At 50.6% G+C, this 16116-nt stretch overlaps 1 protein-coding gene across 2 annotated transcripts in view; it reads right to left on the bottom strand.

Moving 5' to 3' along the window:
- The window catches only part of RFX4 (regulatory factor X4), a 130752-nt gene extending 115686 nt beyond the window's left edge, over window positions 1-15066 (bottom strand). The window contains exon 1 of one of the 2 annotated variants that reach the window (XM_070410970.1): window positions 14696-15066. In XM_070410970.1, the coding sequence (XP_070267071.1) occupies window positions 14696-14753 (58 nt within the window). In that variant the 5' untranslated portion in view covers window positions 14754-15066. The remainder of the gene's footprint in view (window positions 1-14695) is intronic. The other variant, XM_070410971.1, reaches the window with a different exon arrangement.
- Between the last annotated feature and the right edge of the window lie 1050 nt (window positions 15067-16116).

The following is a 16116-nucleotide window of genomic DNA, read 5'->3' as shown; positions in this document are numbered from 1 at the left end:
TCACCCACCATTCCCTGCCTGTGGATGGTGCTGGGCACAAAGAGAAGACCAATGAGACGAGAAGGAAAGGATGGAGAAAAGGGAGGGGAAAGAAGGAATGAGTGAAGCACCATGCCTGGCACTCAGCAGTCTCAAAAGAGTGTCAGTTCATCTGCAGTTAATTATGAAGTACTTGTTTCATGAAACCTTGAGCCAGGCTTCCCCAAAAGCAAGCCGAGTTTCAGCATCCTTCATGATATGAGGATGGAGTGATTTGTATCAAGTCAATATTCATGGACCACTGACTTGTGCAAGACACTCTAGTGGGTGCTCTGCACTGAGCCCAGAGAGTAAAGATACGGGTGGGAATCTGGAGACACAAAGGAAGACACGTTAAGTAAACACACAAAAGGAGGACGGACAGTACAGGCCCTTCAGGCCCACGTGCATGGGTGCCACGGGAGGCAGCTCAGGACAGTCAGACCCTACGAGGGAGGCACACCACCCGCCCCGCCCTTCTGACGACACATTTGCAGCTGGTGTGGAGATGGCCTGGGTCAGTGATAGGCAAACTGCGGCTTGGCGGGCCGCGGCTCACGAACCACATTCGGCTCTTTGGCCCCTTGGGTGTGGCTCTTCCACAAAATACCGGCTCTTCTACAAAACACTGACTTCTGCGCATGGGCCACGAAGTTTCAATCACACTGTACGTGTGCGCCCGCACGTGGTGTTTTGTGGAGGAGCCGCATGTGGCTCGAGAGCCACGGTTTGCCGACCACGGGCCTGGGTGAAAGGAAGCTCGATCAGTGTTGTTGCCATAACAAACCTCAGTTTAGATGCTCACTCGTTAATATGAAACAGTGCATATGACTCAATCCCACTGCAGGGCATTTTCACTGAGTATAAAGTGGCACTGATCCCACCTAGCAGACAGGTTCATGAGGTCACGAACTGCAGAGACTGAGCACGATATTATCGACGATATTCCCTGTGCTGTACTTGACATCCCTGTGACTATTTTAACTACCAAATTGTACTTCTTAATCTCTTTACCTTTTAACACACCCTCCCACCCCCACCCCTCTGGCAACCACTTGTTCGTTCACTGTATCTCTGAGTTTGTTTCTATTTTGTTTGTTCATTTATTTTGTCCTCTAATTCCACATATAAGTGAAATCATATGATAATTGTCTTTCTCTGACTTATCTTACTTAGCATAATACCCTCTAGGTCCATTCATGCTGTTGCAAATGGTAAGATTTTGTACTTGAAAGATTGGGGCGCCTAGCCAGTTCAGCTCAGTGGATAGAGCATTGGCCTATGAACCATGTACTGTGGTTGCAGGCAGGCTCCTCCCCAGCCCAGGCCCTGATCGGTTGCGTGCGAGAGGCAATCAATCGATGTGTTTCTCTCACATCAATGTTTCTCTCTGTTTTTCACTCTCTCTTCCACTCTCTCTAAAAGATCAGTGGGAAAATATCCTCGAGTGAGGATTAACCAAAAAAAAAAATATATATATATATATATATATATAGGGGCGATCACTTTGTGAAATATACAATTGTTTAACACTATGATGTACACCTGAAACTAATACAAAAGAATATTGTATGTAAACTCTAATTAAAAAATAAAATTTAAAAAAGACTGAGCACAGCAGAAGTGTTGTATACGTATTGTTTTCTTCTCTGTGGTCCATGGGGGCAGGGAGACAGTAGGTCCCGGAAGCTACTAGGGCAGCACCAGGAGAAGCTAGTGGCTCTCATAGCACCTTCTGTTTACGGAGCTTGGACAACGTGCCATGGCCATGGGCTGATCCCTTTACATGAATCACTTCACTTAATTCTCACAATACCCTGCCTACAAGGTGGGCACTATATGTGGCCCCACTTCACTGACAAACTTAGGCTTGGAGAGGTTACCTAACTTGCTGAGTTCATTCAAACCTCTAGCCCAGTGGTTCTCAACCTTCTGGCCCTTTAAATACAGTTCCTCATGTTGGAACTGTAACCATAAAATTATTTTCGTTGCTACTTCATAACTGTAATGTTGCTACTGTTATGAATCGTAATGTAAATATCTGATATGCAGGGTGGTCTTAGGCGATCCCTGTGAAAGGGTCGTTCAACCCCCAAAGGGGTTGCGACCCACAGGTTGAGAACCGCTGCATGCAAAGCCAATTCTCACCAAACCTATGGGATGCCGCATCTGTTAATGATTCAATGACGGCAAACTCCCTGCTATTAATGATTGAATCAGTGATTGCAAACTAGCATGCTGTGCAAATGGAAGGCACTGCTATTTTAACACCAAGGTTTTTAAGTTGAGCCTATTAGAAGAATCATATCTGTAAATAAACAGATATGAAGCCCTTGATAATGTGTGTAAGATGTCAAATCTGCCAGTAACTGGTGGGGGTGGCAGAACACTACCCAGCGGTGGTGCCAGGCTGAGCTCAGAAGCTCTGAGAATGATTCGAGATGAAAGGCACACATTACATGAGGCTCCCCGGCAGGAAGGAGCACCCATGGGCGTCCTCGGTCAGCAGCCTGCTGCCAAGGTCACCTCGGGGCAGTGTGTTCCAAAGACCTGCAGTGTGAGCTGCCGTCTCCCACCAGGATCAGGGATCACCAGACCTCCTAAACACCTTTATCGGTAGAGCAGGTGAGCGAGGAAGGACATCTCTGAGGTCTTCCTTCCAGCTCTTGGCTTTAGCGGGCAAGTAGGCAACCTGGCTTCGAAATCAGAGTAATGTGTTCAAATCCTGGTTTGACACCAGCCGTCTGGCCTGGACATGTTAATTGGGCTCTCTGAATCTCAGTTTCCTCATCTGTAAAATGGGGGCAATAATGCCATAGACTCAGCATGAGAATGAAATGGGGTAAGACACGCTTTAGCATGTAGCGCAGTGCCTGGAAAAGATTATAAATTTCATGACTCCACTACTCAATTGAAAAAGGGAGTCACTTTATTTTTTTTTTTAAGTAATACTTTCGAAAATAACGCATTAAGTCAGCCTGCCAGTAATTACCAAAAATGATTTCAATGTTGTTTTCTCCTTTTGTCCCATCCTCCCTGGGTCTCTTCCTTCCTTGCTATTTTCCCTTCCTTCCATCTCAAAAATGATCTATTTATCTACATAGAACAGACTGATGGTTAGCAAATGGAGGGGAGATTGGGGGATTGGGTAAAAAAGGTGAAGGGATTAAGAAATACAAATTGGTAGTTAAAAAACAGTCATAGGGATGTAAAGTACAGCCTAGGGCAGTGATGGCGAACCTATGACACGCGTGTCAGAGGTGACATGCAAACTCATTTTTTTTTGGTTGATTTTTCTTTGTTAAATGGCATTTAAACATATAAAATAAATATCAAAAATATAAGTCTTTGTTTTACTATGGTTGCAAATATCAAAAAATTTCTATATGTGACACGGCACCAGAGTTAAGTTAGGGTTTTTCAAAATGCTGACACGCCGAGCTCAAAAGGTTCGCCATCACTGGCCTAGGGAATATAGTCAATAATATTGTAATAACTGTGTATGGTGTCAGGTGGGTACTGGAAATATCAGGGGGCTCAATGTGTAAAGTTTATGATTGTCTAAACACGATGCTGTACACCTGAAACTAATATAAAAAATATTGAATGCCAACTATAATTGAAAAATGAAATAGGAATTATCTACGATTATACAGTTTTGATGTTTCTTTTTTCTTTTTGAAAATATCTTTCAATACAAAGAAAAACTATGAATAAAAAAGGATCCACAGGGAATCCTTTTCATAGGTTCCTCATTTCTTGGATCCCTCTGGACCCCACTGCCCTTCATGCTTTCTGGGCTGTGCTCTGGCTCCCCCAGCCCCTGTGTGGGTCCCACGCCTCGTGCGTGCGGGTCCAGGCCTGGGCAGGCAGCTCTCCCGCTCCCCACGCTCCCCCGGCGGTGCCCTGTGCGGTGGATGCCCGGCAGCCTGGGCACACGGAGGAAACCCCAACGAAGCTGAGAAATAATTCATTCTTCTAATCACAGCAAAGTTTTCAAACTTTAAAACGGAGCCTTGATGAGAAGAAAAGCGGTGGTTTTTTTTTCTAAAAGCCTGGCATTTCTGAAAAGCTCCCCTACCCAACCACAGCGACCTCAAAACCTCTGCCCACTGAATTGAAAATAAAAGTGCATGCAGACCAAAGGCCCTCTCACAACCACCACGCAGCGCTGTAGAAATCTCTCCACAGCGTCGAAGTTGTCATGTTCTGACGGAGCCGTTCTTCCTTGTCAACTCCCAGGGCTTTCTCAGCCCACGTTATTTATTTCCTATGATGTCACATAACGCTTAGGGGCAAACGGTTTTGCTTTTTAAAGAAGTCATCCAATAAAAGAAATAAAACTCCTAGAAACAGAAATTTTAGCCTTTTTAGTAGTCACGTACGGGTGATACAAAATTAGCTGATTTTGTTTTGGGTGGCTCGAAGAACTTACAGAGGCTCCCAGAGCCTTCCCCCACTCAAGCTGTGTTATCAGCGGTAGAACTGACACTGCACAGAAAACACAGCAAATGTTGAAAGTAATCACAATTCCACCAGAAATAGGTTTGCATTTGTGTCGTGGTCCCGGTTCTGAAACTTTATAAAATCCTAATGATTTCAATAGCAACTTGACCTACCCATGAGTATTTAGAGTTGGTACACAAAGTATAAATACGTTACAGGTATCAGCATCCCAAACTTAGACTAATCATTCAGAAAAAGATGAAGTGGAACTTCAAAAAAAATCACTCATGCTCATTTTTTTAAATTATGAATTCTGGAACTGCAATCTTCAAAGAAATACTTCCTTCTTCAAAAGTCCAATATTAGCTTGAGATGATTTCATGGCACTCATAAGAGCCAAAACAAACATAAAATGCACTTGTGCCTCAAAAAAGGAGATGCTGGAGGTATAATTACCAATCGCTATTCACTAATTTTATTTTATTTTCAGTGTTGTTAATCCTCACCTGAGGATATTTTTCCATTGATTTTTAAGATAGAGCGGAAGGGAGAAAGGGAGAAGGAGAGAGAGAAACATCGATGTGAAAAAGACACGTCAATTGGCTGCCTCCTGCACAGGCCTGGATAGGGCAACTGGGACCAGGAATTGAACCTGGTGTGCTAACCACTGAGCACACCAGCCAGGGCACTCATCGCTTTTTAGGTTATTCAAATGACAGTTCAAACTCTAGTTCTCCAGCAGTTCACTGAGTTGCCGGATGGTGCATTCACTCCACAGGATGGATTCAGGGGATCAGTGCTTATGAAGTGCTAACTGTCTGTTCCGAGTAAATACAAATCTGCTAAATGCAGCAACCTCCCTTAGGTTGCGCCTAAACCACGCTGACCTTCAGCACAGTTGGGTAGTCGGGAAACACTCAGGACACAGAGCGCTAACCAACCTTCACCGGGCTGCAGGCTTTTCAAAGGCTTTCTTATTATCCCTTTAAATTCCGACAAGACAACCGCAACAATATAAACACAACAGCTCCAAGTTCACCTGTCAACTAAGAATTACTGACTGCTCAGCAACAGATTATGCTTTTACATTTTACTGAAGATTAAGCAACCACAAAAATAGAAACTGTATATGTATATTTTAAAGTAATTTTGCTCTGCTTATCGGATATGACACCCTGAAACCACATGATCTCCTGGCACAGGTCAATCCAGCCCTCGTTGCCTAAATCTGGACCATATGCAATGGAAAACAATGATTGAATTTAATTCTTTTCTGCTTTTTATGCGCTCTCTCTCTCTCTCAAAGGAAGCTGTTAACATTTCAAAAACTCAAAAACTACATGTAGGTAAAAAATCAAATTAGAAAGACAGAAACAGAACAAATGGACATTTGTTGCATTAAAAATATGCAAGAAATACAAAGGAACTAGATACTTTCTTTGCATCCTAAAAGGAGTTTCAGAGACCGGTTCACGTGAAACTGGGTTTTCCATTTCCTGAACATCAAGTGTAAAATGAATGCTTCAGTCTTTAACCCAGTGATGCTTATAAGTATGGGGGGGGGGGGTACCACATTCTGGAATTGGGAGGGCCCCCAGAGTCGTGGAGGGGCCTCTGTCCAAGGTGTGCAACATATGTCCTCTGAGTGATCTATGGAACTCTCCTCCGGGATTCAAATTCCAGTTAGAAGGTGCTGCCTCTACAAGGACACATTTTCCACTTCCTTAAACACAAAGATGAAATCATGGCCAACAGGAGCACATCGAATGCCTTCTTCACGCAAAAGGCTGAGATATGAAATTAATCCCTCAGTCTAAACACTTTAGAAAAGAATAATTTCTCTTGACATTCGAACTGGGATGATGCCTTCCTAATACAGAAAACATCTAGATGTGTGGAAACAGGCTAGTATTTTTTTTCAGGTTTCTTTCTTTCTTTCTCTTTTTCTTTTTTTTTTTTTTTTTCAGGATACTTAACCCTCTTTCCTGACTAGACACCTAGGGTGAGGCCTAGAAACACCAGGTAATAATTATTAGTAAAAATAAAATCTACCATTTACTGAGCAATTTCAGAGTGAGCCGGGCTTAACTGAACATACACAATCTCATTATAATCTCTAAACCAACCTAAGAAAGTAAGGAGTGGACGTTTTACAAAGAAGGAAAACGAGGCTTAAAGAAGTTAGGTCATTTGCCGTGGGTCACACAGCTAGACAGTGACTGATTTGGGATTGAAACCTTGGTCTGTTCTATGGCAAAGCTCATTTATTAAGTCCCACCACATTCATCTGAAGTCATGTTAACACATATTTGTGAATGGCTTCTAGCTGCAACATACTGTTTGTTAAATTACCTAACAGCTACATGTATTATCACCTCACGCTTTTGCTTCATTAGTTTGTTCTTACTGAGGTGTCTGTATGTGAGACATCCTTAGAGACTAAGCAAATGTGCACTACAGTTCAAATGAATCAAATGTTAACTGAACTTCACATGAATCCCAAAGATGACAGCACATTCACATCTGTAATACAGATACAAATGCTTTATATCCCTATCTTTGCCAACAATAATTTAAAATTTTGTCTCCACAGTTTAAAGAACTACCCTAACACCTTTTTATCCGGAGAAAACAGCAAGTCCTTTGCTTTTGCTAGAATGGTGTATGCTTTATTGAACATCCCTTTCCCTACCTTCTCCATTACTAAACCAGAAAAGAGGGAACCAGTATATAGCCTTGTGACTAAGCGTATAGATCTCCCATGGGTTAGGCCACTTACCCCCTTCATGGATAGCTTTTATATTCCTCAGTTTCCCATTCCAGAAAATGGAGTAGATAGCCCAGCTGGGTTTTTTCAGTGGATAGACCATCAGCCCAAGGACTGAAGGGTCCCAGGTTCGATTCCTGTCAAGGGCATGTACTTTGGTTGCAGGTTTGGTCCCTATGTAGGAAGCAACCAATCTATGTGTCTTTCTCACATTGATACTTCTCTCTCCCGCCACCACTCCCTTCCACTCTCTCTAAAAATCAAAGGAAAAATATCCTCAGATGAGGATTAACACACAAAAAAATGGAATAGATAATAATAGCACCCATACATATATATTAAAATATAACTAATAATGCACTGAATACTTGCCTAGTCCATGAAAAGCATTTAATAAACATTGATTTTAAGAAAAACTAGATTTCTCATTTGCATTCTGCCCTGGGAAAATTAGGCACATGCCATTGAGGTTGATCTTATTTCCCATACCATCAAGGTATGTTTTGCCGGCCCGGCCACAGGAGCCCAAAACTCACCGAACACCTCACTGGCTTTCATTTCTGCCTTTAGCTCATTTAAACTGTGATGAACAACAGTTCCTTCTTTATAGGATTGAGGTGAGCATCATATAAATAAGGTATTTAAATAAAAAATGCTTATTAGCAAAGTGAAGACATAGAGTAAGTATTGAAGATATGGTATCTATTAGCACTTTCTTTCTTTTTTTAATATATTTTATTGATTTTTTTTTTTTTACAGAGAGGAAGGGAGAGGGATAGAGAGTCAGAAACATCGATGAGAGAGAAACATCGGTCAGCTGCCTCCTGCACACTCCACACTGGGTATGTGCCTGCAACCAAGGTACATGCCCTTGAGTCCGCAGGCCAACACTCTATCCACTGAGCCAAACCGGTCAGGGCTCTATTAACACTTTCACATTTCATGCTCAACAGCCCTATTAGACGGTTGTATCAGTTTCCTAAGAAAATTGAGGCTCAGCAGTTATTAAGCTTCCAGAACAAGGGCACACAGCTTTACGTGGCAAAGGGCACCCTATGAAAGGCAGCCACCTCCCCATCACCGGGCTCTCTCTTCATTACTCCAGGTAGCGTTTATTTTCTTCACGTGCTCTGAAATTATCTCTTTTTCTTGTTTGTCTCTCTAGAATTTATGCTCCAGAGGAAGAGATGGCATTTTTGTTAAGCCCAACATCTAGCAGAGTGCTGGGCACATAGGAGACATACAGTTTCCTTGAATTAATGAATTAATGAATGAGGCAAGCTAAATTTGTCCAAAATCTATATTCGACCATTCTGATGCACTGCCTCCGATTAAGGCCATCATTTAAAATCCTCTTCAAATGCAGAATCACATGACTCCTTCCCAGCGGTTTTCTCAGGAGCCCAGAGATGACAACATTCCGTGCCTCTCCACTCTCATCCATACATCCCCCTTCTCACCAAGTGGGACTCAAATCCACCTCGAGGTCAGAGCCATGGCCCAGCCCTGCCCACATGATCCAGCAGTGCCCAGATGAAGTATGTTGGGTGGGGCAAGGAAACACGCCTCCCGAGTCTGGTCTCCCAACCAGCTCTGCCACATACTGTGACCCCAGGCAAGGTCCAGACCCTCTTTCACTCTAGAAAACGACAACGCAGAACTGTGGTAAGGCTTAAATGACCCACGTGTGAAAAAGTGCCTGTTCCGGGCTGACTACTGGTGGGTGGGTACTCGACAAGTGAGAGCACCCTTTCTTCTAGGCTCCAAGGGGGCTGTTTTTACGTCCTGGGAGTGCTCATCACCCTCAGTGTGTCCTCATCTTCTCTCATCAAACACATTCTAAAGTCCTTGAAGGCAGGAGCCATGGCCTTGTTCATCCCTCAGGTCTGCCACCAACAGGTGCTCAGGGAGAAAGACTGAATAAAACCTGTTAAATTTGCCCAAAGAAGTTTTTAACTTTTACCGAGCACTTCCAAATAATCTGTCTTGGGTTCATTCTGGGTCCCCTAGACCTTAACAAAATTGCAAAGACATAAAATAGAGTGACAGGAATGAGAACAACATCAGGGACTTCTCCCACGTTTTCCATCCACTGGTCCCTGGAACCCAGCAGGGACAGAGGAAGAGTGTCCCCAGGGACCTGTCGGACATGTGGGGTAGGCAGGCTCGCAGGGCTCTATGCAAGCAGAGACCTGGTATCCCAACTTGTGATGCACCATTTTATACCTTCTCAGCCCTTCTGGCAACGACACCATGGCAAACAGAAACAGAACCTGACTTAGAATCACCACCTTACAATGTTGGAGGTGGAAGACAAACCCTGTTCTGGACGCAGGTCACAGTAATGCCTCTCTTGTGGAGCACTTGTGAGGATCAATGACCACAAAACTACTTTATAAACAAAGTACCAGGCAGAATTCACATATATGCCAGAAGACATGCATGGACACAGCCACATAACTGAGCGGTAGACGTCTAGAGAGACCACAGCCATCATGATCACCAAATCCAATCCATTCATTTCCAGCCGAGGGCAGAAGGGAAGGGGTCACCTGCTACCTGCTCAAATGATCACCAGGAGGGGTGGCTCTGTGACAACAGCCTCACCTCGTTCTAAAAGTTCAAGCAAGGGGGTTGGGGGGGAGCGAGGGTAGAGAGTAGTGTTTCTTTGACGGCAACGTTTTGTCACACTGGCCAGTGTTTATTCTCTCCAACATCTGTGTGGTTCTGTGATGCTGACCATCATCCACAGGCATTTCAGTGTTTCCTAAACTGATGTTGCACACAGCCCCATAAAATCTAGTGTCTTACAGTAAGTTCCTTTGGGATGCAAGGAGTTGACCAAAGACTTAAGGGACGTGCCTCAGGTGTCCCTGAGAACGGAAATAATGGACCTTTGAAAATGGTTATCCGAGGTTCTTGATTCCTAAACTCCTAAATAACTTTTAAAAACATTTTCGCTTATTATTAGTTTGGCGAGAGATTCACTAATTGTGTAGTGGATCACAGGTCAGACAGTGGCAACCAGCACACACGTGCTTCCTGGATTCTACAGTAAAGAGGGGTATGTTTAACTTGTGGAGAATCCCAGCCTGTCAGCTGTCCCCCCCCCCCCCCCCCCTTCATTTTACAGGCAAGGAAAATTAATCTTGGAAAGGCTAGATGTGCCTGAAGGAACACTGCAAGTGGTTTTGAGTGGGATTACAACTCAGCTTTTCCCACTGTACAAAGGACAGAAAAAGCCAGACCCTCCAAGATTTTCCTGCCTTATCCTATCTCTTCACGCTTTGAGATCCGGTTGGAGAAGGGGGTGAGAAATTCACCCTGGGTGATCCACAGGTCGTGGGGAAGAAAAGCCAGAACCTTTCACAGTGGCGAGCCTGTGGCTCCCGGGGGGCAGCGGGCGCACTGGCCAGCGGGCCTCTAAGCTCAGATGGGGAGAGTGCCTGGAAGAGAACCCGGAGAGGAGGGTGGGGGTGCAGGCGGGTGAGAAAAAGGTGTAGCTGCAGGAGAGAAATGAGAGACCTCGGCGCCTCTGGGAAGCTGGACGGTCCGCTCTCACGGAGCTGCGGGGAGGCCCCTGCAAACTCCTCTCTCCTGCACTCGGCCCTTTGTTGTCGGCCTCTGCCGTTGGCTCCCGCTCCTGCCCTCCGGCCCCCCGCCCCGCTGAAGTCACCCCAACTGCACTCATAATATTTTGCTTTGCGCCGGGTCTGTTTTCTGCCACCAACTTCCAACAGTCTCCATGGCAACGCACTGGGGAGGGGGAGGGCGCGGCTATGGAAATCCCAGGGCCTAGCGGCCGGGCGGCCCCGGCAAACTTTTCCGGGTCTCCGGGTCCCGCAGGCCGGGTAGGAGAGCGCAGCCGCGGGGAGTCGCGTGCGGGGCTCCCTGGCCCGGCCTGCGCGCTGTGTCGCGCTGGTGAAGGCTGCAGCCACGGGGCCTGGGGACCCTCACTGGACCCCGCTGCCAAACCCAGACGCGGGCGCTTGGCAGGTGGCGAGGGTGGGGGCGCGCATGCCCCCCATCGCCGGCCACACACACGTGTGAAGGGAGAGACTATCTCATTGGGGCGCGAGAGCAAAGCCGACACCCTGGCCCCTTAACCCCCACAGACCTGGTCTCCAGGGCGGAGAAAGCGGCTCCTTGCCTAGGGCCGAGCTGGGAGAGAATGGAAGAGGCAAGGGCCCCGTCCTTACCGGGCTCTGACTGCCCCGTGGGCCTCGCGCACAGCCACCGCGTGTCCTGCCCTGAGGGCCCACGGGGCCAGGTCGGGCCCGGTGCTGCGCCGGCACCTGCGAAGCAGCGCGCCTTCCCGCCGGCGCGGCCCGCGGGGCTCAAATCCGGCTCCAGGGGAACTTTGGCCGCCCCAGCTCTGGACTCCGGAGACGGGGCCAGAAGGCGGGTACAGGCCAAAGGTTCCAGCGCCGGCTCCGCAGTGCCCCTCGCTACGGCGCCGTCCCGTGTACCGAGCAACAACCCTTCTGTTGCGTAGGCGAGCGCCCTGGCCCCGGCCCAGTTCGCACCAGTTCTGCGTGACCTAAAATTCCACCTCCTCTCCCTCTTCGTTCTCGAATTTTCGGATACCTTCAGGAACCGAGCGACGCTCGCCTGGGCAGGGCAGCCTGGATTGGACCCGCAGGCCAGAAACACCGGCGGCCGGCGCGCTCAGGGTGGGCCAAGACGGTGCCGCGGGGGTCGCGGCGCGGCCGGGGAGACCTGCGCCGCCCCCGCGGCAAAGGGCGCACGGGCCGCACGGCGCGCCGACGGCCTCACGCACGCACGCACGCGCCCCTGGCCTGCGCCGCCGGCCCGGTTCGGCCGCGAGGCCGGCCTCCGGGGAGGGGGTCCCTCCTTGCCGCGCTCCGCGGCTCGCTCGCTGCAGGCCCCGGAGGCGCGCGCCGGCTGTCCGGCCTCCCCCGACGGCGCCATTGTGTGAGCCCCCCACTTGTGGAGTATTTTGGGAAAACTGGAGGCATATATTACCGGCTCGGTGCGCGGAACAAAGGGGCGCGTTTCCCGAGGTCACGCTGAAGTGGCCCCGGGGCCACCACGAGAGCCCGGCCCCTGCAAAATTGTCCTCCCCGGCCCGAGGCACTTGGCGGGGATTTTCCTTGTAAGAAGAGAGGACGGAGGCCCGGCTCGCCCGCCCCTCTGATCCTGGACGCTCCCGACGTGGCCCCCGCACTCCTGCGAAACGGCCGCTGGAGCCCTTTCGGAAGGAAATGACAATAGTGATGCTCGTGGTTCTGGTCGCGCGCGATCTGCTGGGAAAGGAGCAGAATCGAACTGCTCCGGGGAGCGCCCCTCTCCGTCGTCCGGGCAGCAAGGACCTTTACATAACAAGGGAGGCTCACAAGAAGGGCTAATTGGATTAAGTTCTCTGGAAGGGAGGCGAGGGAAGGCTCTTGGGCCGGACCCCGCCACGCCGCCCTGCCCTGGTCCTCGGTGGTGCAAGCCCGAGTGAAGTGTCACCTGGGGCGCCTCGTGTCATTTCTTCACGCTCCTATTTGCCAAGCCTCTGGGTTGTGAGTTTAGGAAAACGACCTAGACGTCCCCGTTGTTCGAAAGGGAGAGGAGAGTGGGTGGGGAAAGACTTCAGTCTCCCCATTTGGGGTGTTTGCAATTGAGGTCAAGTGACCAGGTGTCCCACGGCCATCAGCTGCGGGGAAGGCAGAAACCGGAAGGTTTCCATCGCCCCAGGAACGCAGGGAAGCGCTCCAGGCACGCGGAAGGGGCGACTGACACTCCTGCTGGGCCATGGCGGGAGTCGGTGCCGGGAGACCCCGAGTTTCTCCGTGGGCCCCTTGCAAATACAGTGCAGACATGAGTTTAATTTCATTTCCTTCGAGGATCGTCACCTCTCAAGTCGGGGTGCTCAGAAGGTGCGCAGAGGAGAAAGCACGGGACGTGACAGTGTGGAGGGAGGACCTCTTTCCCTCTCTGGGCACCTTCGTTGCCGCCGGCGGAGAGAACCCAGCAGAGCCCGCCTCTGCCAGCAGCCGGTGCCCGCAGCAGGAGATGCCTCTCCTTGCCTGGGTTTGTCATCGCATCCAGTAAGGAGGACTGCGGAGCTCAGCCTGTCCCCACTCCCTGGGGGTCCACACCCACTCGGGGGAGCGCCATGGAAGAGGAACTTGGCTCTTGGGAATCAGAGAGAGACAACTCTCCTGGAAAACCGAAGATCGCCCTGGCCAAAGGGGGTGGGTGTCCTGGCCACCAGGGCCTCGGCAGGAGCCTTTGGTCCCTGGAAATCTGTCTCCAGGGACAAAGATAGACCATCTGGGGCGATGCCGGACGACCCCTACACCTCCCCACACCCATTGGGCTGGAGGTGGGAAGCATCCGCGTGGTGGTGACTTGCTCGGGGAAGACCGGGTCGCGCGCGTGTTAGGGGGTGGCGGACGCTGGGAGGCACTTGTTGCGCCGCGCATCCTCCCAAGTCTGGCCTCAAGCTGCTGCCTCCGCCCCAGCTGCCCTCACCGCCCGGTTCCTATCTGCCTAAGAAATCCCGCGGAGTCCGGGTAGGAGCAGACTGCGGCCAGGGAAGGGGCTGAACTTCTTCCACCTGGAAGGGACGTAGGGAGCATCATTCAGGTTTAGAAGTTCGGCGGCTCTTTAAAGGCGCTAGAAATGGGAGGTGGCGAAGGCTCTGCTGGAGAAAGAACAGAAGCGCCCGGCTTTTTCGTTGGAAGAGATTCTTTGGCTTCCTCGGTTTTTACAGACCGCCGCGACCCCAAAACTAACAGCCACAGCCGCCAACGTGCCGAGCAGTTGGCAGACCCCGCTGCCAGGCCTCGCAGGCTGCGCTGCGTCCTGCCCTCCCTCCAGCAGAGTCACAACCGCTGCGCTTCGGTGGGTGCCCCTTCCCCGCAGGGAGGCTACAGCCGACCTGGGACGGCCTAGAGCTCCCACCGCCCAACCGGGCGCGATTCCCCAGGACCACCGGGTTCGCCGGTCGCCACTCCCTCCAGCGGCGGGTCTCCGCCAGCCGGAGCCTCGGTCCCCACCTCCCAGGCGCTGTGCGAAGCCGTAGCCCTACTCCGCCTCCGCCTCCGGGGCGTTCCGCTCGGCTACCAGGCCCTCGCCACCAGCCCAGAGCGCACCGCTATTCCGGAGCCCCCACCTGGGGGAGGAACCGCGCCCGGAAGGGGCAGTCCGCTCGCAAAGTTTCTGCAAGTGGCACCTCGAGCTCGCCACGAGCCAGCGAATCTTTACGTAACTTTGTGTCCCGAGCAAGAGAAAGCGCGCTCCTCGGCGCGTGCGCGCGTGCATACACACTCACACATTTGCACACACACTTGCACGCATCGTGCTGGACTGAAAACTTCTACACGCTTTCCGTTATCTCCTGGGGTTCCACTGTCAAGTTGACCTTTCTGAACTTTTTGCAACTCTTTCTGAAGTTTCCCCTCTCCCTCTCTTTTCCTCCCAATGTCTCCCCCCAACCCCCACCAGTAGGACTAACCTGTGGAATCCATGTCGGGTTCCTCCAGTAACCCACAATGCATGCTCTTCCCATGGACAGCACAGGCGCCCCCCAAAAGTCCTGATGTTTGGGGATCCCCTGTGCTAGAGCCGCCCAGGGAGGAAGGGAGTGAGAAGGGGAGAAGGAGCGAGAGAACGCAGAGAGTGGAAAGTGAAAAGGATAAAGGGGAGAAGAAAAAGAAAGAGAAAGAAGAAAGAAAAGAGAAAGAAGAGAAGGAGAGAGAGAGAGAGAGAGAGAGAGAGAGAGAGAGAGGAGAGCACGGAGAAGGGGGAGAGAGAAAGCCAGCGAGCGAGGAGACACGCAGAAATCCAGCCGGGCAAAGCCAAACCCGTCAAAATGTTTGCGGATGTTTCATGGGAAAAAGCATCATTTTATAGGAGCCCCGATGGGAGCAATGTCATTGATAGGCCAGCCGGCCTGATGAATGGCCGCTCGTCAGATGGGGCCGTGGCGAGGCGCACTGTGAAGCCCATTGTGGGCCTGTTTTGAATAAGAAAAGCCGCCTCCGAAAAGGGGGGCTCGGAGCGACGCAATCCCAGCCCTCCGACTTCCCCCTTCTATTATAGCATTAGCAACGTTTTTCTTATTTAAAGTTCCAGAGGCCTTCTCCAGCCTTCGCCCGGCACTCATTATAGGCGAAATCAAAATTGGCTTAGATGTGGCCCCCTCTCCCCTTCCCACCCTCCCCGACCCGGCCAGGCGAGGCGCAGGCGTGGGGGTGGCGGCGGCAGGGGACTCCGGGGAGCCTGGGGAGTCGCCTACGTGGCCACGAGTGGGCCCCGCTCCTTTCCGTCTCCTCTTGTGCCCCCCCCCCCCCGCAGTTTGATCCCGGGTTGGATTTAAGTGGGGGGTCCTGGGAATGCGGGAGGAGGTATGTCTTGATTCTTCCGCGCGGGTTCGCGGACACGCGTGGAGGACAGAGCGCTGAGGGGGCACCGGGGGAGGAGAACTACAGCCCTAAGACCCCATCCCCCAACCTGGGCGGTGGGAAGACCGCTTAGCAGAGAGGGTGCGAGGGGCTGACTCCTCCAGAACTTTGTCTTCCTCTAGAACTGTCTTCTTCACTCTGTCTCCTCTCTCTCTCTCTCTCTCTCTCTCTCTCTCTCTCTCTCTCTCTCTCGTCCTCTGTGTCCCTCTATTTCGCCTGTTTTTGGCTGCCTTTCTGTCCAGCCCCTGCCCCCACGTCTCTTTGTCTCTCCCTAGGACTCTGTCCCTCTGTCTCTATCCCCCTTGGTCACTCTGACACCCCCTCCCCGCCTCTTCCCGTAACTCTGTCTGTCAGTCGGTCTGTGTCTCAGCCCCTCCCTCCGGCCTCCCGCCCTCCCCCCGCCTCCTCCACCCCCCCCCCCCCCCAAACCTCCCGCCAGCAGCGAAGTTTGTGAGAAGCCCAGGCGGC

The sequence above is a fragment of the Myotis yumanensis genome, unplaced genomic scaffold (assembly GCF_028538775.1).
Source record: "Myotis yumanensis isolate MYYU_CA2020_CCGP unplaced genomic scaffold, mMyoYum1.0.hap1 SCAF_3, whole genome shotgun sequence".
Lineage (NCBI taxonomy): Eukaryota > Metazoa > Chordata > Mammalia > Chiroptera > Vespertilionidae > Myotis > Myotis yumanensis.
The sequence above is the reverse complement of the archived record's forward strand: the minus strand, read 5'-3'. Positions and strand labels throughout refer to the sequence as shown.